The sequence below is a fragment of the Rhincodon typus genome, chromosome 5 (genome assembly GCF_021869965.1).
Source record: "Rhincodon typus isolate 14 chromosome 5, sRhiTyp1.1, whole genome shotgun sequence".
Classification (NCBI taxonomy): Eukaryota; Metazoa; Chordata; class Chondrichthyes; order Orectolobiformes; family Rhincodontidae; genus Rhincodon; species Rhincodon typus.
The window spans coordinates 17279394-17304626 of NC_063336.1; the positions used below are offsets into that span (position 1 = coordinate 17279394).

Below are 25233 nucleotides of genomic sequence, written 5' to 3' on the forward strand. Positions count from 1 at the left end.
TGACACTAGTTCAAAAGCCAAATTCAAATAAATGATATTAATATATTTAATCACAATCTTAAATCACTCATGACCTTGTTTCAGTGTTCTGATGGAATGTTTCATGTTTCTGTTGAAAGTTCATTGGCCTGAAATGTCAACTGTTCTCCTTCCACAGATGCTGAATACCTTCATTTTCATTTCACAGCTTAGTATGTTATACCTCCAAAGTAGTCACGACATATTCCATCTATGCTAATTATTTATATTTTCAAATTGAATTCATTCTGTATTTTCGTAATTCTGTTGGTCAAAACCACTTTGTGATGTCGCATAATCATTATGATGTCATAAATTGCTCAGCCCCATCCCCCCAACACAGAATGAGGAATAGAAAGACTCAAAATCACTTAACGTTGCCCTTCACTCAATACTTTACTATGTTGGGAGAGTAATAAAATGAAGACTGTCCCAGTAAATCAATAATGTTGTAATGTAGTGTCAAGGAAGTTCTTTGCCAATTCTATTTTTTTGTTAATTAACCTGTTTTGTAAAGTATGAAACTGACTTTTAATCATTTTTGCTCAGGATATAGATGATCAAGCTGTTTGGGCTGTTTGTGACAACCGAACCTTGGTAAACAACCCAAATAATACAGAGGATTTTGCCCTTGCGGCTCCTCTAGCATCAACTCCATTCTATGGGGTACCACGTCAGCCAAAGCAAGATTCAGAGGAAAGCAAAGGTAACTATCAGCATGGGGTTAATCTTCAAATAGTGATTGCAAACTGTAAAGTACAGCTAGCCTTCATTTAACATTCCCAATGCCTTCCTCACCAAACATGATTTTCAGTTGAAATGCTTTTCTCCTAAGAAAAGTTTGGATTAAGATCCTGAATGGAAATTTTTATATTTAAAAACATGTTGGCTGCCTTGAGCTCAATTGGCCAAAAATCTTTTTACTAACTCTCTTACTAATTTTACTAAGTGTTAATAACTTACTCTTTCCACCAATCATTAATTCATGGGCACCCCTCCACTCACTCACTGCTACCTCCCGATTCTGCATCAGGGAGATGGGCCATGTGAGTGAGGAAGTCAGTTAGGGAATGAGAGGGACCGTGCAAAGCAAGAAGGGGGTACGTGGCGTCATGCATAAAATGGAAGAAACATGGGATGACTGTGGTGAGTGGGAGGCTTGGGAGAAGGAAGTGGCAAGCAGGAGGGTTGGCAGAGAAAGAAGAGTGGCAGTTTGAGCATGCTTCCTCTTTTTTTTTTTAGAAAACTATTTCCATGTTAAAATGGAAATGGTAACAGTGAATGGCCTTAATTTATAAACATGGATGAAAGTCAAAATGAAAACTTAACGAATATAATGCGTTTGAACAGTATACAATCAATTAAAACTGGATGAGCTGCATAGTAATAGTTTTGTTTTCTGCCAGAAAACACAGACATTAACAATGATGAGAACGTGGTGGCTCTTTCATCAGATGAGGAATGCATTCAGTTTGCCAAAATCAGAAAAATTAGGTAAGACGTGCGAATAGCGAAAGGGTTTCAACTTTGTATATTTTTCTTAGGTTTTAGTAACTTGTTAAATTTATCATTAAATCCAGTGAGTTGATTCAGTTAACACATTGAAATTTTCAAGATCATGTAATCAATATAATAATAATTATTGAAGAATTAGATAAAACAGTAGTATTCCACGATGGCAAAAGTAGTTATCAGTAATCACTTCCTTTCCTTTTATGAGTCTAAACAATTCCATTGGTGATCAATTAATCTATTTTTTTTTCCCTTTTCTTTCATCCTACTTGCCTCTCACTGCCACCTCCAAACATTCTTTTACAGTCCTACTCAGGATCTAGGGTCGGAACCAATCAATAGGATATCGGCTCCTGCCATTGACTCTAGCCTTAATTGTCAGCATCTAACCAATAATGCACCAATTTCTGAAGAGTTTCACATGATTGAAGAGAATCTTGAATCATGCAGCGTGCATAACTTTGAAGACTGCCTTAAACCTGAACAGTCATTTTGCTGCCTGCAGGAAATGTACTGCAGTGATCAACAGTTTGAGGACCCGGTTGAAACCCCAACAGAAACTGGTAAATGTAACTACCTGTGCCATATTTCCCATAAATAGAGGAATTATTATTGTAGAAGTGTAGGGGAATATCACCTATTTTAATATGTTTGCCACCAATACTTATTCTTCAAAAGATTCAAAATGTGGTGGCTTAGTGTTTTATGTCACTGTGTTTCTTTTTTTTTTAAAGATTTACTTCCTTACTTTCATTTAATACAGAATTGCCCCCAGAACATTCACACATGGAAGTAGACAAGGAACTAGATGATAAACCATTAGGAAAAAAGTTGGGAATGATTGGGGAAGATGATGAGACAACACAGGATTTTGAGAAGATAGTTAAGAAAGAAGTGGAAGGCAGAATTTTGGATAGAGTGTTACAGAATATGGGGAAGATCTGGCTGAACACTAGAGTAAAAGCTAGAAGAGACTGCTGGTGGCAAAATTATGGAAATATTTAGTTTTGTTTATTGGTAGACAGTCATTTTTGAGTAGTAAGAATCGAAGTGGAGTTTTTTTTTGTAAATCGTTCACAGGATGTGGGCATTGCTAGCAAAGCCAACATTAATTGCCCATCCCTAATTGCTGACAGGGCAGAAGAGTCAATGACATTGCTGTGGGTCTGGACTCACATGTAGGCCAGAGCAGGTGAGGACATTTGTGAACCAGATGAATTTTTTATGACAATTTACAGTGGTTATGTGATCACCATTCGGCTAGTTTTTTATTCCGTATGTTATTTTAATTGAACCTAGGCAGAACCCAGAAACTAATCTGTGGCTCTGGACTACTAGCCCAGTGATATTTCCACTGTGCTCCCTCCTCCCCTTGCATGGAAATTGCAGGACAAGGAACAAATAGCTGATGGAGTTGAGCAAGGTAGAGTTTGTGGAAGTTTGGAGAAGGGGGAAATTGGATAATTAAGTTTTAGATATGATAAAAGCATGGATTGAGGGCTTCAGTGGAAGAGGGTCAGAGGTGAGCATTGTGGAAGGGAGGGTCATGTTGTTGGTATTTGTGGTTGAAACTTATTTCTAAATCTTGAAAAATTCGTTTGTGGGACCTTGATACCACCGGCTGGCCAATATTTTTATTGCCTGTCCCTAACTGCTTTTGAGAAGATGGTGGTGAGCTGCCTTCTTGAACCGCTGCAGTCTAGGTGCTGTGGGTTGATCCACAATGCTGTTAGTGAGGGAATTCCAGGATTTTGATGCAGCAACAGTGAAGGAACGGCGATATATTTCCAAGTCAGGATGGTGAGAGGCTTGGAGGGTAACTTGCAGGTGGTGGTGTTCCCATGTATCTGCTGCTCATATCCTCCTAGATGGAAGTAGTTGTGGGTTTGGAAGGTTCTGTCTAAGGACTTTTGATGAATATCCACAGTCCATCTTGTGGATAGTACACACTGCTGCTACTGAACATGGGTGGTGGAGGGAGTGGGTGCTTGTGGATGTGGTGCCAATCAAGTGGGCTGCTTTGTCCTGGATGGTATAAAGCTTCTTGAGTGTTGGCGTTGCACTCATTCAGGTGAGTGGGTACTATTTCATCACATTCCTGACGTGCCAGTGGACAGGTTTTGGTGGGGGTCAGGAGGTGAGTTACTTGACGCAGAATTCCTAGTCTCTGACCTGCTCTTGTAGCCATTGTGTTTGTGGCGAGTCCATTTGAGTTTCTGGTCAATAGTAATCTCCAAGATGTTGATAGCGGGGGATTCAGTGATTGTAATACCAGTGAATGTCAAGAGATGGTGGTTGGATTGTTTCTCATTAGAGATAGTCATTGCCTGGCATTTGTTTGGCATGAATGTTACTTGCCATTTGTCGGTCCCTGGATATTGTCCAGATCTTGTTGCATTGAACGTGGACTGCTTCAGTATCTGAGGAGTCACGAATGGTGCTGAACATTGTTCAATCACTGGTGAACATTCCCACTTCTGACCTTATGATGAAGGGAAGATCATTGATGAAGCAGCTGAAGATGGTTGAACCAAGGATAGTACCCTGAGGAACTCCTGCAGAGATGTTCTGGAGCTGAGATGACTGACCTCCAACAACCATGACCATCTCCCTATGTGTGACTCCAATCAATGGAAAGTTTGTCCCCTGATACCCATTTATTCCTGTTTTGCTATGGCATCTTGATGCCATACTAAATAAAATGCAGCCTTGATGTCAAGGGCTGTGCTTCTCACCTCAGCTCTGGGTTTCAGCTCTTTTGTTCAAATTTGAACTAAGGCTATAATGAGGTAAGGAACTGAGTGGCCCCGGCAGAGCCCAAACTGGGCTTACAGGATGCCAAAGATTAAGATAGTGGGAGATGGAATCAGTGGCCAAGGAGCAAAACGTATAGTAGAGCAAAAATAATGCTTTGATTTGTCTTGGTATTAATATAGACAAAGTTGTGACTCTCATCTCTCACTCAATGCAGTCTTTTGCAGAAAAGTCAGAGATTCCTAGAATTTTCCCTGGCAGTAGAGGAAAACTATTGTAGGAATTACTAAATCTAACAATATGAGGAAATCTTTTCTGAATTAATGGGTACTAATCTGATGGCACTCACCACTTCAGCTTTAGTTCGCTGTCCCATTTAATGAGTCACTTCTGATGCTTTCAGCAATTATTCATTCAACAGATATATTCCAACGATTTGCAGGTTAGGTGGATTGGCTATGCTAAATTGCCAAAATGTGTCTAGGGTAGGAAATGCAGATATAGGGTAGGGGTTGGGTCTGGGTGGGATGCTTTTTGGAGGTTTGGTGTGGACTCGATGGGCTGAATGGTCTGCTTCCACACTGTCTGGATTCTATATATTCAGAAAGCAGGCTAAATTTAATTCTGAATCTTGTCATACTTTTGATCAAAAACTATAGGTGATAATGCACCTTTTAAGTTTTGTCCTGAAACTTAAAAACATAGGAAACCAGGATAGGGAGAAGACTGCTGAAAATCTTCAATGCTTCTGTGCTGCCCTTCCAAATATAAATTGAGCCACAAGCTGCTATCTCTACCCCACTATGAGGAGCTGTCTGGCTGAAAGACTGGTACCATTTCATGACCTTTGCCACAGATCCTGGACTTTGTCTCCATTCCTGGAATTTTGCCACTGATCCTGGGCTTCATCCCCGCTCTCGGAGCTTCAGTCTGAAGTAGTGCCATCTATCCATGTGCAGCCAGTGTGTTATTACTTTGCCAATGTAATGATGTCTGCTGTTTATGCACACATTCTTTTTGGCTTGGGGAAATTATTAGAATTTTGAGGGATAGAATATAACTGCACTTGGAGAGATATGGATTCATCTGGGATAATCAGCGTGGACTTGTTATGAGAAGGTTGTGTTTTACAAAGTTGATCAAATATTTTGAAGAGATTACCCTCATCAAGGCTCCTGATTGTGCATTTGGTGTAATATACATGAACTTTGGCGAGGCTTTTGCATTAGGTCATTTTTGACAGGCTGGTCAAGAAAGTAAGAGTCAATAGGAACCAAGGCAAACGACATGTTGGATCCAAAATTGGCTGTGATGCAGAAAAGAGTGATAGCCGAGGGAATGTCACTGTTTCCAATGTGGTTGCGCAGGGTTGGGTGTTTGGGGCATAGCTGTTTGTGATGTACATTAATGATTAGAACTTCAGTATAGGGGGTATGATCAAGAAGTTCAAAGATGTAAATAGTCCAACTTGGGAAGGGGCCATACTGGACCTGGTGTTGGGGAATGAGCCCAGCCAGGTGGTTGAAGTTTCAGTAGGGGATTACTTTGGGAATAGTGATCACAATTCCGTAAGTTTTAGAATACTCATGGACAAAGATTGGCGTGGTCCTAAAGGAAGGGTGCTAAATTGGGGAAAGGCCAACTATAGCAAAATTCAGCAGGAGCTGGGGAATGTGGATTGGGAACAGCTGTTTGAGGGTAAATCCACATTTGATATGTGGGAGGCTTTTAAAGAGAGGTTGATTAGAGTGCAGGACAGACATGTCCCTGTGAAAATGAGGGATAGAAAGGACAGGATTAGGGAACCATGGATGACAGGTGAAATTGTGAGACTAGCAAAGAGGAAAAGGAAGCATACATTAAGGTCTAGGCGACTGAAAACAGACGAAGCTTTGGAAGAATATCGGGAAAGTAGGACCAATCTGAAACGAGGAATTAAGAGGGCTAAAAGGGGTCATGAAATATCTTTAGCAAACAGGGTTAAGGAAAATCCCAAAGCCTTTTATTTGTACATGAGGAGCAAGAAGGTAGCTAGAAGGGTTGGCCCACTCCAGGACAAAGGAGGGAAGTTATGCAAGGAGTCAGAGAAAATGAGTGAGATTCTTAATGAGTACTTTGCATTGGTATTCACTGAGGAGAGGGCTATGACGGATGTTGAGGTTAGGGATAGATGTTTGATTACTCTAGGTCAAGTCGGCATAAGGAGTGGGGAAGTGCTGGGTATTCTAAAAGGCATTAGGGTGGACAAGTCCCCAGGTCCGGATGGGATCTATCCCAGGTTACTGAGGGAAGCGAGAGAGGAAATAGCTGGGGCCTTAACAGATATCTTTGCAGCATCCTTGAGCACGGGTGAGGTCCCGGAGGACTGGAGAATTGCTAATGTTGTCCCCTTGTTTAAGAAGGGTAGCAAGGATAATCCAGGTAATTATAGACCAGTGAGCCTGATGTCAGTGGTGGGGAAGCTGCTGGAGAAGATACTGAGGGATAGGATCTATTTACATTTGGAAGAAAATGGGCTTATTAGTGATAGGCAGCATGGTTTTGTGCAGGGAAGGTCATGTCTTACCAATTGATAGAATTCTTTGAGGAAGTGGCAAAGTTGATAGATGAGGGATGAGGCTGTAGATGTCATATACATGAACTTCAGTAAGGCATTTGATAAGGTTCTCCATGGTAGGCTGATGGAGAAAGTGAAGTCGCATGGGGTCCAGGGTGTACTAGCTAGATGGATAGAGAACTGCTGGGCAACAGGAGACAGAGTTGAAGTGGAAGGGAGTTTCTCAAAATGGAGAACTGTGACCAGTGGTGTTCCACAGGGATCCGTGTTGGGACCACTGTTGTTTGTGATATACATAAATGATCTGGAGGAAGGTATAGATGGTCTGATTAGCAAGTTTGCAGATGACACTAAGATTGGTGGAGTAGCAGATAGTGAAGGGGACTGTCGGAGAATGCAGCAGAATATAGATAGATTGGACAGTTGGGCGGAGAAATGGCAGATGGAATTCAATCCAGGCAAATGCGAGGTGATGCATTTTGGAAGATCCAATTCAAGAGCAAACTATATGGTAAATGGAAAAGCCCTGGGGAAAATTGATACACAGAGAGATCTGGGTGTTCCAGGTCCATTGTACCCTGAAGGTGGCAACGCAGGTGGATAGAGTGGTCAAGAAGGCATACGGCATGCTTTCATTCATCGGACGGGGTATTGAGTACAAGAGTTGGCGGGTCATGTTACAGTTGTATAGGACTTTGGTTCGACCACATTTGGAATACTGCGTACAGTTCTGGTCGCCACATTACCAAAAGGACGTGGATCCTTTGGAGAGGGTGTAGAGGAGGTTCACCAGAATGTTGCCTGGTATGGAGGGTGCTAGCTATGAAGAGGGGTTGAGTAGATTAGGATTATTTACATTAGAAAGACGGAGGTTGAGGGTGGACCTGATTGAGGTCTACAAAATCATGAGAGGTATGGACAGGGTGGATAGCAAGAAGCTTTTTCCCCAGAGTGGGGGACTTAATTACTAGGGGTCACGATTTCAAGGTGAGAGGGGAAAAGTTTAAGGGAGATATGCGTGGAAAGTTCTTTACGCAGAGGGTGGTGGGTGCCTGGAACGCGTTGCCAGCGGAGGTGGTAGAGGCGGGCACGATAGCGACATTTAAGATGTATCTAGACAGATACATGAATGGGCAGGGAGTAGAGGGATGCAGATCCTTAGAAAATAGGCGACAGATTTAGATAGAGGATCTGGATTGGCGCTGGCTTGGAGGGCTGAAGGGCCTGTTCCAGTGCTGTAATTTTCTTTGTTCTTTGATCTATGACACGTAAGTAGTCAGGGGCATAACTGGGAACCGCAGGAAGATATCAGCGTGCTGTGGAGGTGGGCAGAGCAGTGGAAAGTGGAACACAACCCGGAAATGTGAGGTTGTGCACTTGGGGAGGGCTAACAAAGTAGGGGAACATGCGATGAATGATAGGACCTGCTAAGTACTGAAGGTCTGAGGGATCTTGGTGTGCATATCAACAGAACCCTGAAGAGAACATGGCAGGTAGATAAAGTGGTTAAGAAGGCATGAGGGATACTTGACTTTATTAGCTCAGACGTAGAATGCAAGAGCAAGGAAGTTGTGCATTAAGGTTATAAAATACTGGTTAGGCTAGTTCCCTATGCAGCTCTGGTCACCACATTGTGGAAAGGATGCCATTACTCGAGAGGGTGCAGAGGAGAGTTACCCAGTTGCCTGGTTTGGAGATTCTAAGCTATGTGGGAAGATTTGACAGGCTGGGATTGCTTTTCTTGGAGCAGTGAAGGTTGAGAGAGGACCAGACAGATGTAAAAGATTGAGGGGCATAGATGGTGTGGATAGGAGACACTTTTTCCATTAATCAAGGGGTCAGTAACTAGGAGCCATAGATTTAAGTTAAGAGATATAAAGCTAGGACGAGAGTTGCAGAGAATTTTTTTTTCACTCAGTGGCTGGTAGGAATCTGGAACCTCTGCTTGAAAGCATGTTGAGTAAGAATCTGTTGTACCATTTAAGCAATGGTTAGATGTTCACACATGCACGCTGGGGCTATGGATCAAGAACTGAAGAATGGGATTACTGTTGTCAGACCTTTACTGACTAGCATGGACACTGGTGGCCAAATGGCCACTTGTAAGTGTGTATAAATCTGAAACCAGTCTGTATCTGTAGTCAGTAGAAAACAAATTATGATAGATCTTAGCAAGTGAAGAGAACTAGAAATAATGCTCCTTTGTTCTGAATACTTATTAATATTATGAAAGCAAGCTACGTTGCCCATCCAAATAACTATATGCTACTAATTAATCTCTACAGCTGTCTTATCTTCTCCAGGTTCCATTTCTAGGTACAGTCAATAATTTGTGCCTCAATTTAGTCAATAAGTATTTTATGCAGAATTTTATCTTTTTTTTGAAATGTGTGTGCACAACATCTACAACATTTTTCCTTTTTTAGTACACTCAAAGGACTCACTTAAATTTGTCAGATGTTACTCGCCCTTCACAAACCCATGCTGGCTGTGTTTACTTAACCCATATGTTTCTAAGTGAGCATTTATCCCTTAACATTATTCTGAACATTAGAAGCTTATTGACTATGTTGGTTAGGCTGACTGGTTTATAGTTTCATTTTCTTTAATTAAACATAATTGATATTTATCTCAGGTTTTGTGAGCCATTAATCCATTTCCAGCTTGAGCGGGAGATGTTATCAGATCTTTGCCAATAGCCAAAACAAATAGTGGCATATCTTAAAAATGTGCAGATTTTTAAATCTCTAATAAAATGAAACTTGTCAGTAGTAGTATCGACCATTCCATTGCGTTGTGATGCAATTTTAGTTTCTTGCCTAGAATGCAAAAGGTTGCACAGTCTTTGGATGGAATGAGTGAATGGCTCATTTCTTTCTTGTCCTATTTGCATTTGTGAGGTGCAATACACTTTTGACATGGGATTTATGTTTAAGTCCTTGAAGCTCCTATTGCTGAATATCTGTATTGATGTGTTGAAGTTCAATACTATAGTTATATTCAACGTTATAAGTTAAAAATTTCAAATTTTTAATGCATTAAAGTGAAATATATGAAAACTTGATTTTTTTTCTCTCTTTTGTCTAGGTGTAATCATCAAGAATCCTTGGGACAAAAATCTTATAAGTGAACTTCTGTCAAATCTAGCTAAACCATTGACTTCCTATAGCTCTTTCTTAAATTGGGAGGACAATATGCCTACCGTCAGACCGAAAATCAATCTTTATTTAGGTATGTACTAGTTAATATTTTTCTAGTTCTTAGTTATATTTTTATCTGTGCCTTTTCTGAGCAAAATGTATAGGTTGCTTTGCTATCCATAGTTTTCCTGTAATTGGGCTACAGGAGCAACTTCAGCAGTTTGCATGCCATTATATTTCTTTCATGTGAGCAAGGATCGAGATTTAACTTGCTATTATTTCGTGCTGACTAAGCTGCAATATACGCAGGGTTTTTGGCAATTGTCTGCATGTAAACCTGCTCTAAACTGTAACAGGCATTGAAATGTTGGAATTAATTTAGTAGCTAATTCTAATTTTGAAAATCTTTGCATGCAAGATATTCTTATTTGACACAATGCAAAGCTAGTAATAAGAACAAACCCACAAATATTTTGTCAGCTGTTTTGTTTACTGCATTTAATTTGATTAATGAGAAAATGTCTTCCCTTCTCCATCCTCTTGATGGTGGAAGATGTTACAATCCCCACAAGGGAACTGTAAACCAAAATAATTCAAGTTACTAAATGTCCTCCCCAGTTAATAAATTACTTACAAGATTTCACTTTTGTCACATTTAACTTGACAAGGATTAGGACCAATGCAAATTAACCATGAATTAACAAGTAGATTGTAATTCAAACAAAAGGTTACTTTCAAGTCAATAGATCACAGATACATCTTATGCAATCACCTGCATCCTCATCATTCAACGCTCAAGTGTGATGCCACATGCAATCTCACTGTCGAGTCTAATTCATCGAAGGACATATTCAGTCTGAAGGTTGCAGCCACATCTACCAATCTCTCTTGCTTCAATCATGCCAACCTTGATGTTGTAGCTTTCCAGAGTACTTTTTAACCAGTTGACCAACAACAGGTGCATCCAGGAGGGATAGCTATGGATAAGGATTAGACTGGTCGTCAGTTGAAAGTTTTACATTGGCAAAGGCTAGTTACGATGGTATTATTTCAGGAACTGAAGAAATTAGATTTAGGGTGGCAGTGTTGGGGTAAATCCACAACTAATTTGTGGAAGTCTTTTAAAGGCCTGTCAGGACCAGAATGTTTCTGTGAGGATGAAAGATGAAGATGCCAAGATTCAGGAAGCCTGCATGACTAGATTTATTGAAAGTTTTGTCAAAAAGAAAAAGGAAGCATGCAAGGTTTATGAAACTGAAATTGAACAAGGCTGTTGAGGAATATAAAAGAAGCAAGAAAGAACTTAAACAAGGAATTTGGAGGGCTAAAATGACCATGAAATGTTCTTGGCAAGTAGGATTAAGGAGAATCCCAAGCCATTTTATACTTATATTAGGAGCAAGAGGGTTACTCGGGGAAAGGGTAGGTCCACTCCAGGACAAAGGAGGGAGTTTATGCATGGAGTCAAAGGAAATGGGTGAGATCCTTGATGTGTACTTCACATCAGTACTCACCAAAAAGAAGGACATTTTGATGGTAACATTAGGAAGGGGTATGTTGATATTAAGAAGGAAGTGGTGCTATTTGTGAAAAACATTAAGGCAGATAAGTCCCCAGAGTCTGATGGGGTCTGACCCAGGATACAAGGAAGGAGATTGCTGGAGCCTTGACAGAGATCTTTGTATCCTCTTTAGCCACAGGAGAATAGCCAATGTTGTTCCTTTGTTTAAGAAGGGAAACAGGGATAATCCAGTAAATTATAGGCTAGTGAGCCCTACATCAGTGGTAGGGAAATGATTGAAGAAGATTCTTAGGCACAGGATTTTCTTACATTTGGAAACAAATGGACTTAATAGGGAGATTCAACTTGGCTGTGTGCGGGGAAGGTCTTATCACAAATTTGATTTGCGTTTTTTGAGGAAGTCATGAAGATGATTGAGGGTGAGGTAGTAGATGTTGTCGACATGGACTTTACTAAAACATTTGACAAGGTCCCTATTGGTAGGCTAGTCCAGAAAATTAAGTCTCGTGGGATCTATGGTCAGTTGGTAAGTTGGATACAAAATTGGCTTGGTCATAGAAGACAGAAGATAGTTGTGAAGGGGTGTTTTTCTGACTGGAGTTCTGTGACCAGTGGTGTTCAAGAAAGATCAATGCTGGGACCTCTGTTTGTAATATCAATAAGTAAATTGGATGAAAATATAGGTAGTCTGATTATTAAGTTTGCAGTTGACATGAGAATTGGTGGAATTATGGATAGTGAAGAAGGTTGTCAAAGGAAACAGCAGAATATAGATCAGTTAGAAGTTGGGCAGAGAAATAGTAGGTGGAGTTTAATCCAGACAAAAAAGTGTGAGCTGATGCATTTTGGGAGGTCAAATGCAAAAAGAAAGCATATGGTAAATGGCAAAATCTTTAGGAGCATGAATATACAGAGGGATCATGGGATGCAGGTCCACAGCTCCCTAATAGTGGCAATGCAAATGGATAAGGTAGTGAAGAAGGCATATGGCATGCTTGCCTTCATCAGTCAGGACACTGAGTATAAAAGTCAGCAAGTCATGTTGTAGCTGTATAAAACTTTAGTTAGGCCACATTTGGAGTACGGTGTGCAGTTTTGGTCACCACACCATAGGAAGGATGTGGAGGCTTTGGAGAGGGTGCAAAGAAAGTTTGAGGATGTTACCTGGATTGGAGTGTATCAACTACATGGAGAGGTTGGACAAACTTGGATTGTTTCTGCGAGAATGTCAGGGGCTGAGGGGCGAACTATTAGAAATATATAAAATTATGAGAGGCATGGATAGAGTGGATTGTTGGACTCTATCAGGATCTAAAGGACAAATACTCGGCCATAGGTTTAAGGTGAGAGCGGGAAAGTTTAAAGAAGATGTGTGAGGCAAGTTTTTTTACACAGTGTGGTAGGTGCCTGGCGCATGCTGCCAGGGGAGGTGGTAGAAGCAGATGCGACAGCAACATTTAAGAGGCATTTAGACAAGCATATGAACAGGCAGGGCATGGAGGGATACGGACCATCTGCAGACAGATGGGTTAGTTTAGAATAGCATCCTGGTCGGCACAGTTGGCCAAAGGGCCTGTTCCTGTCCAGTACTGTTGTGTTCCAACACCTGATTCATGATCTGGTCCTCCTAAAGCAAATTCTTTTTCACATGCCTGAGCTATTCACATCACTTTTTAAGATTCAGCCCCTTCAAGCTTGCTCATATTATTAGTTCTGCAAGAATTTCTGTAATTTTATTTTTTCTTAATTTCAAACAGTACTGATATTTTCATTAAGCTTTGCTAGCTTAACCTCAAATGAATTTAATGTTTCTGTTCCTGTCTTTGTCTACTTTCTCTTTGTGTCTGCGTCTGTGTGCTGATCACTTTCATTCTCCAGCTCTATTGTTTGTATCTTTCCCTTGTGCCTGGTCACACAGCTATTTTAAATGATAAAGGGTTTCAAAAGAGTTGATACAAAAATAGTTTTCTCTAGTTGGTGGAGGAGGATGTGGTTAGAATCAACCCCTAACCACAAAATTGGTGATGGTCATCAAACAATCTTCCGAGAAAGAGTTTTTGGGAGCGTGTTAAGAGAGCAGGAAAGGGGTTCTGCACATCTAGGGCATGGCCATAAACAATGGAGCCATTGAAGTTGATATTTGTAGGATTCTGGAAGTGTGTAAAGACCTCAATGGCTTATGAGACTGCAGGAAGAGGAAAGGACTTTGCTGTTGAGGGATTTTTAAAACGAAGATGTGGATTTTAACGTTAGAATATTTAATCATCCTAAGTGTATCAACAATGGAATGGTATTTTATAATTTGAGAACAAGTTGATGTATTCTTTGGTTATTGTTACTAGAAAAATAGTTGAGAAGAAAGAAAATGTAGATGAAGATCTGGATAGCTACCCAATTCAGATTCAATGTAGTAAAAACAAAAATTGCTGGAAAATCTCAGCAGAGCAGGCAACATCTGTGAAGAGAAAACAGAGTTAATGTTTCAGGTCCAGTGACCCTTCTTTCACTGCTTTCTCTCCACATATGCTGCAAGGCATGCTGAGCTTTTCCAACAATTTCTGTTTTTGTTTCTAATTTCCAGCACTCAGAAGTTTTTTTTTGCAGATTGAATCTAATGTCAATTTCATGAAAAAGTAGTGTTACAGAGGATGAAGATTTATTTAGGATAATTAATATGAAGATATTATTTTTTATGGTCAATATTGTTTTATTTTGTTCATTTTCTTCATATTCTGTACTTAATACAATAATTGTGTGCTTATTTATCAACTGGTTTCAATTAAGTTACAAGTTCTGAGCGATTTTTGTGATATAACTCTCCCTGTATTTAGGGAATGAAATGTTCCATGTTGGTCATTTGCTTGGACAGGGGTCATTTGCTCATGTTTATCAAGCTACAATTGTGGATATGAATAATTTATCTGATGTGAGGAACCAACAAAAAGTCTGCTTAAAGGTAAGACAGAGAAGTGTTTTTTTTTGTTTGCTGAGTTCAATGTGTTTCTGTTTTGGAAATCAGCCTAAATTTTGTTGCACTTTGATTACTAGTGCACTAAGGCATTGTGCTCACAATTCCACTACTCACTCTCTGCTCATTTTGGCACATGTTATTATTAATCTATGATGTTTGAGTTCAAATATAGAAACTTCAGGAACAAAGATATAATAGGAATATTATTTGGACTTCATGAGCTTTTTGCTTTTGAGGTTCCAAATTGATTTCTCTGAATGACATAACTGGGTTTTTGAGGACAAAAACTTGTCTTAGCTGTTTGTACAAGCACTTAAATACTTTGAATTTAATGATAGGCAAGGATTTCTACAAGCAAGCACAGAAATTTACCAGTTTATAGTTGAAAGCTTCAGAAGTTTTGACACCTGTACATTGTATGGGACATCTGCAATTCTTCAAGTGTGTATAAATGGGGTTAGCAAGTGGAGGTTGTATTTATCTGTCAGGATAGGAAAAAGCAAAGTGGGACCACCTAATAGTTAATTATTGTGAGAGTTTGCATCTCTTCTACCTTCACAGGAGGTCAATATGTGATGTTTAGAGCCATCTAGGATTGATAGTTAAGTTGATTCATCTACTTGCCTGATTTGTTGCTTGGCTGGGTACGTAATTAATAAGACACGTTTAGAGAGTGAATTGTTGCATTTGCTACAATTCTGAAGGTTGAGATAATCTGCATAACATTGAGAATTATAAATGTGCTAAAACTCTATTTTTAAGAAGTTCTTTGGGTAATCTTCGCTTTTGCATATGCCCACAATTAGTGCCCACTTAATGCCTACTTAAACATGCTTGCCATTTGGGAATATAAGACTAGGAGCAGGAATAGGCAGTTCAGCCCGTCGGTCCAGCTCCACCATTTGATGCGACCATGGCTGATCTCGTCTTGTTCTCAACTCCACTTTTGTCTGTTCTCCATAATCCTTAAAACATTACTAATTAAAAATCTGTCTCTTCCTTAAATTCACTCCATGTCCCACAATCCATTGCATTCTGGGGTATTCAATTTGACCGATTCATGATCCTTTGAGAAAAGTAATTTCTCCACATCTCCATTTTAAATCTGCCACCTCTTATCCTAAGACTATGATGTCTCGTTCTAAATTGCTTCAATGAGGAAACATCCTCTGTACGTCTACTTTATCCCCTTTAACGTCTTGTATATCTCAATTAGATCTCCTTTCATTCTTTTCAACTCCAGAGAGTACAACTTGAATTGCTCAACCTCTCTTCAAAAGATAAACCATCTCTGGAATCATTCAAGTTAACCTCCTCTGACTTGCCTCCAATGCAACAACATCCCTCCTCAAGATGGGGTACCAAAATTGTGCCCAGTACCGCAGGTGTGGTCTCACTAATTGGAAGCATGGTAATTGAGCAAGTGCTGCCCTGTTTTATGGATTCTGTGGTTCAGGTGGATCTCATTCAAAAGATCTATTCAAAGGCACTCAGTATCTGATTAGGAGGTCTGGCATTGGGATGTGTTTGCTGCTAAAAGCCTCCAATTGTGTAGCAGCTTTTGGCATGTGAGGCTCCACACCCAGGTCCTTAAACTTGAAGGAAGACTGATCTGACAAGTGTCCTAATGGCAGTGATGCAGTTAGGCCTTCCCGAAAGAGACAATAGTCTCACTGTCTTCCTGCTAGTAATCAAAACCCTTGTCACGTTGCATAAGATTCAGGATTGAATGAACATAAACTGTGGGGGTTTCCGTAGCAGCTGGGGAGTTTAAATTCATTAAGTTAAATGAGTCTGGAATTAAAAGATATGAAGATCAGAAGACCCAGGTGTTTCCTGAAGCCTTTACTGAGCTATCTAATCAGAGTTGACAGTTTGTGGTGGTACCCCACTTCACACTCGGGAAAGAAACAATTACAAAGGATTCTTTCAACGGATTCCAGTGGTCATCCCTGGATAGCTAAAAGGCATTTGTGTAGACACCATTAAGAATTAGATTAAATTAGCTTGCTAGGCCATTTCACAAGTATGTTAAGAGACACATTGACATGTGTCTGGTATCACCTGTAGGCCTGATCAAATAAGGTTGGCAGATTAGCTTCCCTGAAGGACATGAGTGAACCAGATGGGTTCTTATGATAATCAACAGTGGTTACATGTCACCACTCTGCTCGTCTTTTGTTTCAGATTTTTTTTAAAAAATTGAGTTCAAATTTCATCATCTGCTACAGTGGGATTCAAATCCAAATACCCAAAATAGTGGCCCCGGGTTCTGGATTACTAGTCTAGTGGCAATACTACTATACCATTACTTCCTCATCTAAAGAAAATGGTGCAATTTTCACAACAATGCAGGGACAGAGAGTCATTTTATATAATTCCTTTGAAGTATCAAAGTGTCCCAAACCACTAATGACATAGAACAATATTTGATTCTGAGCCACATGAGATATTAGGGCTGATGGTCAAAAGTTTGGCCATGAAGGTAGATTTGAATGAATGCCTAAGACTAGCAAGAGAGGTTCAGAGTTTCAGGGGGAGAATTCCAGAGCACAGGCAGCTACTTTCACCTGTAGTGGATTGTTTAAAATAAAGGATATGCTCGAGGCCAGAATTAATAGGAGTGCAGACATCTGTGAGGGTTGTAGGACAGAATTTGTTTGTGTTAGGGAGCAGCAAAGCCCTTTTAATAAAGGAATTTAAAAACAAGAATGAAAACTTAGATTCATATACACAAATCTTTGAAGATGGCAAGGCAAATTGAGAAGCCTGCATATAAAGTATATACGATCCTTGGTTTACAGACATGGAGTACAAAAGGAAGTTCTCCTGAACTTTTTTAAAATCCATTTAAGAAAGAAAGAATGCAGAGGGAATTATCAGGAACTTGAATTATGTCACAAGATTAAAGGAATTGGCATTGTTCTCCAAGAACCGGAGAACATTGAAGAGAGTTCTCGTACAGGTGTTCAAAGTTGAGGAGTTATGGTAGAGTACATATAGAGTAAAAGTTTCCATTATGGCAAAAAAAGTCGGAGATGAGAAATGTTTTTTATACAGGGAATAGTTATGATTGGGACTATACTGCCTGTAAGGGTGTTGGAAGCAATTCGATGTCATCTCTCATGAGAAAGTGTGACAGCTTGCAATTTTCCTTTCTAAAGTATTTATCAGGAACAGAGTTGTGGAACTAATTGTATAGCTCTTACAAATAGCTAGCACAGGTGTGATAGATCAAATGGCTTACTTCATATGACTTTAAAAGTCCCTGCTGGAGCCTATGGAACCGCATCACAGAAAGACTTTTGTAAAGAAAATAATTGATTTAAGAAAGGAATAAGAACTATGTTTGAAAAATTTAGATTTCTCTACTGTGAACTGAATCTGATATGACATGATACACAATTTTTGTTGTTCTCCAGGTTCAAAAAACATCCAATTCCTGGGAATTCTACATAAATACTCAGCTAAAGGAGAGACTGAAACCCAAGTTATGCAACCTCTACAACAATATCCACTTTGGACACTACTTTAACAATGGCAGTATTTTGGTTGGAGAGTTGTACAGCTTTGGAACTTTGCTGGTATTTGCTTCACTCAATTTATTTTGCTGCGTATTTAAATTAGAAACCAATTGTGACCTACTTAAAAGATTACTTTAATTCTACATTAGACAATGTCATTTGTCATTTGAGTAAGCCCTAAATAACAGATGCAATTCAAATTGCTGAAACATCCTGAGACACTTTGGTTACCAGCCAAGACTACTACATCAATTCTACAAAGGGATCACAGAGTTCTCTGAAAGTATATAGATTTTTAAAAAATAGGAAAATAAGCGTTCAAATCTGTTCACTGGGTCCTATCCATATGGACTTAAGGAATAAGATCAGTAGTAGGCCATTCAGCCCTTTGAGCTGGCTTTGCCATTCAACATGGTCATGGCCGCAGATCTACTTCAACCCTATTTTCCTGCACTATCATCATATCCCTTGATTTTTTTTTTTAAATTTGTAGCAATCTAGCAGTCTCAGTTTTGAACATATTCCTAAGCCTCGGGCAGAAAATTCCAAAGATTCACCACCCTTTGAGTGAAGACATGCTTTCTCTTTTCGGTCCTGTACGGCTTGCTTTTTTATTCTGAGACTGTGTTCCCTAATTCTAGAACCCATGCCCCTAACCAGGTATAAAATTCTTCTTGCAGCTACCCTGTTAATTCCTGTAGGAATATTGTATGTTTGAATGAGATCACCTCTCATTCTTCTAAACTCCAGAGAATATGGGCCCAGTCTGTTGGAGTACATCTTACTCTCAGTAAGGAGACCAGAACTGTACACAAGACTGCAAGTGCGGCCTCAGCAATGCTCTATATACTTGCAGTTCTACAGTTTTACTCCTATACTCAAATCTTCTTGTAATAAAGGCCAAAATACCAATTATCATCTTCATTGTTTGCTGTACCTACATGTTAGCTTTCAGTGACTCATGAACTAGAACATCCAAGTCCAATAACCAGGCTCTCTCTATTCAATAAATCCATTCTTACTGTTCTTTTCTCTAAAAAAGTGAATAACCTAAATGAAATATTAGGATTCATAGTAGATGTTTTGACAGTTACCTTCTGGGATAATAGTAATAGAGGAAGAAGAATTCTGATCTGTATATAACTATATCATCAACTTTCTAACTGTTTAATTTTCCTTTTCCTTTTCCTAACTCCAGTGTAAATCTCAAAAGTAGGTTTGGTGAATTTTGCTGTATTAGTTCCAATCTTACCCAGACCTGGCAAATTTCACTCCTGTTATTAGAATTCTTTTTCAATCTATCTGACTCTTCAATGTCATTTCTTATTTGGACTTTTTAAAAATACATGTATTTGTTCCTCGATGTCACTGGCTGGGCCAGCATTGATTACCCATCCCTAACTGCCCAGACAACAGTTGAAGGTCAACCGCATCGCTGTTGGTCTAGAGTCACATGTAGGCTATACCAAATAAGGATGGCAGATTTCCCTCCCTAAAAATATTAATAAGCCAGGTGAACTTTTACAACAGCTGACACATGGTTGCCATTAGGCGGCCTTTTCATCCCAGGTTTTCATTCCCAGGAATTCAGATTTTGCCATCTGCCTTGTTGGGATTGAACCAGCCGTCCCCAGAACATGAGCCTGGAAAGAAACAAAGTACTGTGTTCTGAAGAAGAGTCATATTGGACTCAAAACGTTAACTTTGTTTCTTCACAGCTCCTGCTGGCTTTCTCCAGCACTTTGTTTTTATTACCTTTAATGTGAGATTCTGGATTACTAGTTCAGACATTACTAGACATTATTACTACATCACCACCTTCCCTCCCAAAAAGGGTGCCTAATAAAGGGTAAAGGTCCATCCTATCAGAAAATCAGTACAATGGATTGATGTCAATGCTCTGTGCTATTGACATTTTGCTTCAATCAGAATTGAGCTAATCATGTCTGCACTAGAACTGGTCACTAGCAATGCTGAATTTCTTGTTTGCATCAACTGCATACTTAAAAAGTTAACATTTTTCTGAAATGACGTACTTTTTGTTAGACCTTAAATGCATAACTGTGTTCTGTCCACTTAATTTTTAAGGAGCTTATTGAATTCTACTTTAAACTTAAATCCTTAAGACATATTCCATGGATTCTTCTATCCAAGTGGCTATTTTATTGACTCAGAATTGATGATGTAGACATCACTCAAATACATAACTGTCTTGAATTGCTGTAGTCCATATTTTCACAGCACTATTATGTAGGGACTTCTAGGACTTTGATCAGCAACAATAAAGTAAGATAATACTTCCAATTCAGTTTGATGTGTGACTTCCATTTATGATGCAGCAGTGGTAGAATGTTAGCTTAAGAGAATATAGACGGTGTTATTTAAGCATGCTATTTTGTCTCAGTGCCAGCTTCTTGAGCTGTGCTCTTCCACGCCAATGGAGAGTGTTACATTACCTACGTTCCCTGTTTCAAAACAAATTCTCCATTGCATAGACCTCTTAAGGTCCATGCATGGCAGAGGCTTCTGGAACCAGAAGTCAGTACATCAGTATGCTGTTCAGCATTCGTAGAACCTCCAGAGTGACCATATAGCTTAGCTTAGAAGTTGTGGCTTTGTGGTGACAGGAGAGTCATTTGCCACACAATTCATCTGTCTGGTAACACTAAACGTCTGCTGTCCATGTCCCAGGATTTGATGGTGGGTGGTTGAAATAATGGTAAGGCCGATCAAATGTCAAGGGACACATCTGGAGTCTTTTGTTGGTGACGTCTCATGCCACGCAAGTGGCAGATGATAACGACATCATTTCGTAGCCCAAATCTGAATGTCACATGGAGCCTTGCTACATATGGGCATTGGCTACTTCACTATCTTGAGGAGTTGCAAATGGACCTGAACATTTAGTTCCTCAGTGAACATCTGACCTTAAGATGGAGGGAAAGTCATTGATGAAGAAGCCGACAGCAGTCGACCTTAGCACACTGCAATGATGGACTTCTGAAGCAGTCTCCTGAGGTTGAGAAGATTTGTTTCCAATAATCAGCTTTGATAAATATGAATCCAGCTAGTGGAGTGTTCCACCCTCATTCCAAATAACTGCAATTCTATTAGTTCTCCTTGCTGCAGTAATCAAGTGTTATCTTGATATGTTTGCTATTTCTATTCAATGCAGGTCTTTGGTCTAATTTGAAGCAAACCTATAATGATGTCTAGAATTGAGTGGTTGTGGCAAAATCCAAACTGCAATGGTTTAGGTTATTCGTGAGCAATTGCCACTTGCTAGCATTGATATGGGAAAACCAGTTTGAAGTTAGGTAAACTGCAACATTAAATCTCATGCTTTAATCTTGGCACAGCCATACTTAGTATTTGCTTTCCTGTTCAGAGAGATTAGTTTACCAAAACTATCTAGGAAGAAGGCATTGGATATGATGTAGATAGTTGTACCTGTTTAGACAATGCACTTTATTTAATCATGTGAATTCACTTCTTATTTGTGTTTTCGAACTGACTAGATAACATGGAAATAGGTCAAGTTATAAGCAACATTGCTGATTAGCTTGTGTATTAATGATCTAGACTGCAACTTTGGGCAACGCATTAGAACAATGAAACTTAATGGTTCCAGAACAGAATCTCTCCTTATACTAAAGGTGCACAAATGATTGTGGTGCCAGCCCTGATGTATATTATTCAAATGGTTCCTTGTAAGTTTGTTTGAAATGATGGTGTAGGGTATTAACGTGAATTTTCAATACATGTGGGAAGATGATAAAAGAGCAGCAGTTAATTAATTCAGATTTACATGTCATTAGTGCATGCTCCAGAAGTTGGTGTTGGGACCATTTACATGAACTGAGCCTGGATATACGGATGCCATCAAATTTTGCAAACACAATAAGAGAAAGGATAGCTAACCATAGAGAAGAGGTGGTGGCTTCATAAATTAGTAGATTAAGCACCCAGCTGTAAGGCGGAATGTGGAAAGGAAATGACTTTTTGAGAGAATAAGAGAGTAGGTATATATTGAATTGTATCAAACTTTAAAATAGACCAGGGAAACTTAGTTCAGATACAGAAATCATTAAAGTTGGGAGGATGAATTATTGAGGCTGGTTAAGGAATGGCAGAGCACTAAACAAACAGTGTTTTTAAACAATATTTAAAATGCAGAAATTATTTGGCAGATCAGGCAACGTCTGCAGACTGAGAAATAGGTTATGGCTGAAATATCAACTCTTTCATTGAAACTGGAAATTATTGAAGTCATCTAGTTTTGAATGCTTTATATTGGTCAATATTCAACATTCTGTCCTCAAACAATTCACTTTGATGGTGACAGGAATAGAAAAGGTCAAAAGAACTAGAGTTTATTAATTGGAACAAAGAAAAATCAGTCTTCAAGTTCAGAAGACTTGATAACAGCAGCAAAAGAATGAAGCATCTTTTTTATGGATGATCACGGTTGGCTTATCCTGGTATGAAAAATATTCACAACAAAGAAGCTTCCTTAAAGGCATGGCAATGGGACTAAGTGTTTTCAAAAGTCTAGAAAAGACTTTATGGTCGCTTTTATGCACTGCTATCTTAAATGATCTAAACGTCCAAAAACTGTTGAGCAACTGTTCACGTAAAACCAATACTATACATTGCTATGTCTAGTTCTGTGGTAATTGTTAATCTAAGTCTTCCTCATTGATATATTGTTCTTTTGCTTAGACTGCTCCTGTGTAATAAAGATTCATAAGTATTCTGCATTTGTAGCTGCTCCTGAATAGATTATAAAGTGCTCTACCATTGAGAAATGAATTACTTTGTAAAGGGTGCAATAAGGACAAAAAGGCATATTTTGTGGAGATGAGGGAGAGGAGGAAGTATACTCATTTTGAAAAAAAAAATGTTACCCCTTAACTTGCTTTTGAACATACAGAAATGACTGTCTTTGAAAATCGCCGGTAAAATTCAGTGATAACAAGGTATAGAGGTGGATGAACATAGCAGGCCAAACAGAATCAGAGCAGCAGGAAAGCTGACGTTTCGGGTCTGGACCCTTCTTCACAAATTTCTGAAGAAGAGGCTTGACCCGAAACGTCAGCCTTCCTGCTCCGCTGATGCTGCTTGGTCTGCTGTGTTCATCCAGCTCTACACCTTGTTATCTCAGATTCTCCAGCATCTGCAGTTCCTATTTTCTTTGATTTCAGAATGCAGTTAATCTATACAAAACAATAAATGAAAAAGCAATGCCTCAGCCCCTGGTGATCTACTTTGCCATTCACATTCTGAATATGGTGGAACAGCTGCATAGTATTGGAATAATTCATGGTGACATAAAACCTGACAATTTCATGCTTGGAGAAAGGTTTGTATCTTTGTTTCTTTCACTAAAACTATACCAAGTTTGTAACAAAGATTTTAACTTCATTGTTATTCCTTCTGAAAAATTCTGATCTGTCCTATGCACTGTTATAGATGTACCCCGTTAAGAAGTGATCCATGGTTTTGTGTTGTATTAAATTCCACGGCAAAATCTGTCCAAATTTGGCACCTGACATCCATCTCCTGCTTAAGTTTGTGGATAGTCTCTAGCAGGACTGCCTCTCTGTTCACAGATTTTACAAGCTAAAATATTGAGCAGTGTGAAGCTATTGTTTTTGGACCTGACTCTAAACTCCATTTCCTAACCATCAACTCGGTCCCTCTCCCTGGAACCAGTTTTAAGACTAAGGCCATCCACTCACAACTTTGGTGAATTTTGACTGATCTTCTGAGCACATTTGCATCATCACCAAGATGGTGCATTTCTACCTCAAATGGCCTAACATCACCTATCTCAGCTCACCTCCTCCTTATACCCCCTTCACACCTTTCTCTTCAAACCTGACTGTTCCAACATACTCCAAATTTTACCTTACGTAAACTTGATGGTCTAATACCACACTTCATGTTCTAACTCCTACTAAGCCCTTTTTATACAGTGACCTACATTGACTTCCAGTTGAGCAACAGTTAATTTTAAAATTCTTATTCCTGGTTTAAAATTCCTCCATGGCCTTGCCCCTTTGTCCCTATAACTCTGAGATATCTGCACTCCTCTAATTCTAGCCTCTTGAGCATCCCTAATTTTAATTGATGTACCACTGGCGACCTTGCTTTCATTTGCCTGTGCCCTAAGCTCCAGTATTTCCTCCCTGCAACTCTACCTCACTTACTATGCGAGTAAACTGACAGGGAAAAGATTTTTACTCTTCAGTGAGTCCAATCCAGGTGGCATTGTTTAAAAGTTAGAACTAATCCCTTTTAGGACAGATGAGAAATCTTTTCAGGATTGTGAAACTTTGGAATTCTGCCTCAGAAGGCAGGGTGATTAAATATTAAGGCAGAAGTTGATAATATGATTTTTTGACTATTGACAAGATTCTATATTATATGTTGAATCTAGGTTCCTAGATGATGCAGGCAGCGTTGATGACACATTATCCCAAGGATTAACATTGATTGACTTTGGCCAAAGCATAGATATGAAGTTATTCCCTCAAAATACAGTTTTTGTGGAAAACTGTAAGACATCAGGTTTCCAGTGTATTGAAATGCTGTCAGAAAAGCCATGGACATTCCAGGTATGTCATTTAACTTTAACCTTCTGCATACACATTTATCAACCATGTTCTGATTTAAGACCTGGTGTATTGTAGGGCAGGTTTCCAGGTACTTCCTGTTTATAAAGCAGGACAAACCCAACCTGGCCAATGACTGCTCCAGTCTGCCCACAATAGTTACCAAGTGACAATGATACTATTGATAACACCTTCCAAGTGGCACTGAATTCTGCAGGGAAGGTTAGAGTGATTGCAGTTGATAGAAACGCAGAATTGGACAGAGTATGAAGTATAGCAAAACTGAACTTAGAGAAAACTCTCAATAGTTGGTGTCATACACAGTATAATGGAAGATAGTCGTGGCGATACTATGGTATCAAATGGTATCAATGTGGACTTCACAAGCTTCAAAACCAGACCAGCTTGTCCCCGCCTCCCTAACCTGCCCTTCCTCCCACCTCTTACCTACTAACCTCATCCCACCCCCTTAACCTGTCCATCCTCCCTGGACCGACCTATCTCCTCCCTAACTCCCCACCTACACTCACCTTTACTGGCTCCATCCCCGCCTCTTTGACCTGTCTGTTTCCTCTCTACCTATCTTCTCCTCTATCCATCTTCTATCCACCTCCCCCC

The 25233-nt window shown here is 39.5% G+C and overlaps 1 protein-coding gene across 2 annotated transcripts in view; it reads left to right on the forward strand.

The window, feature by feature from the left end:
- bub1 (BUB1 mitotic checkpoint serine/threonine kinase) overlaps window positions 1–25233 on the forward strand; it is a 60896-nt gene that overhangs the window by 31047 nt on the left and 4616 nt on the right. Inside the window, exons 16-23 of one of the 2 annotated variants that reach the window (XM_048596857.1) lie at window positions 568–724; window positions 1425–1512; window positions 1837–2099; window positions 9929–10072; window positions 14335–14459; window positions 17897–18058; window positions 23203–23360; window positions 24441–24618. In XM_048596857.1, the coding sequence (XP_048452814.1) occupies window positions 568–724; window positions 1425–1512; window positions 1837–2099; window positions 9929–10072; window positions 14335–14459; window positions 17897–18058; window positions 23203–23360; window positions 24441–24618 (1275 nt within the window). The remainder of the gene's footprint in view (window positions 1–567; window positions 725–1424; window positions 1513–1836; window positions 2100–9928; window positions 10073–14334; window positions 14460–17896; window positions 18059–23202; window positions 23361–24440; window positions 24619–25233) is intronic. The other variant, XM_048596858.1, reaches the window with a different exon arrangement.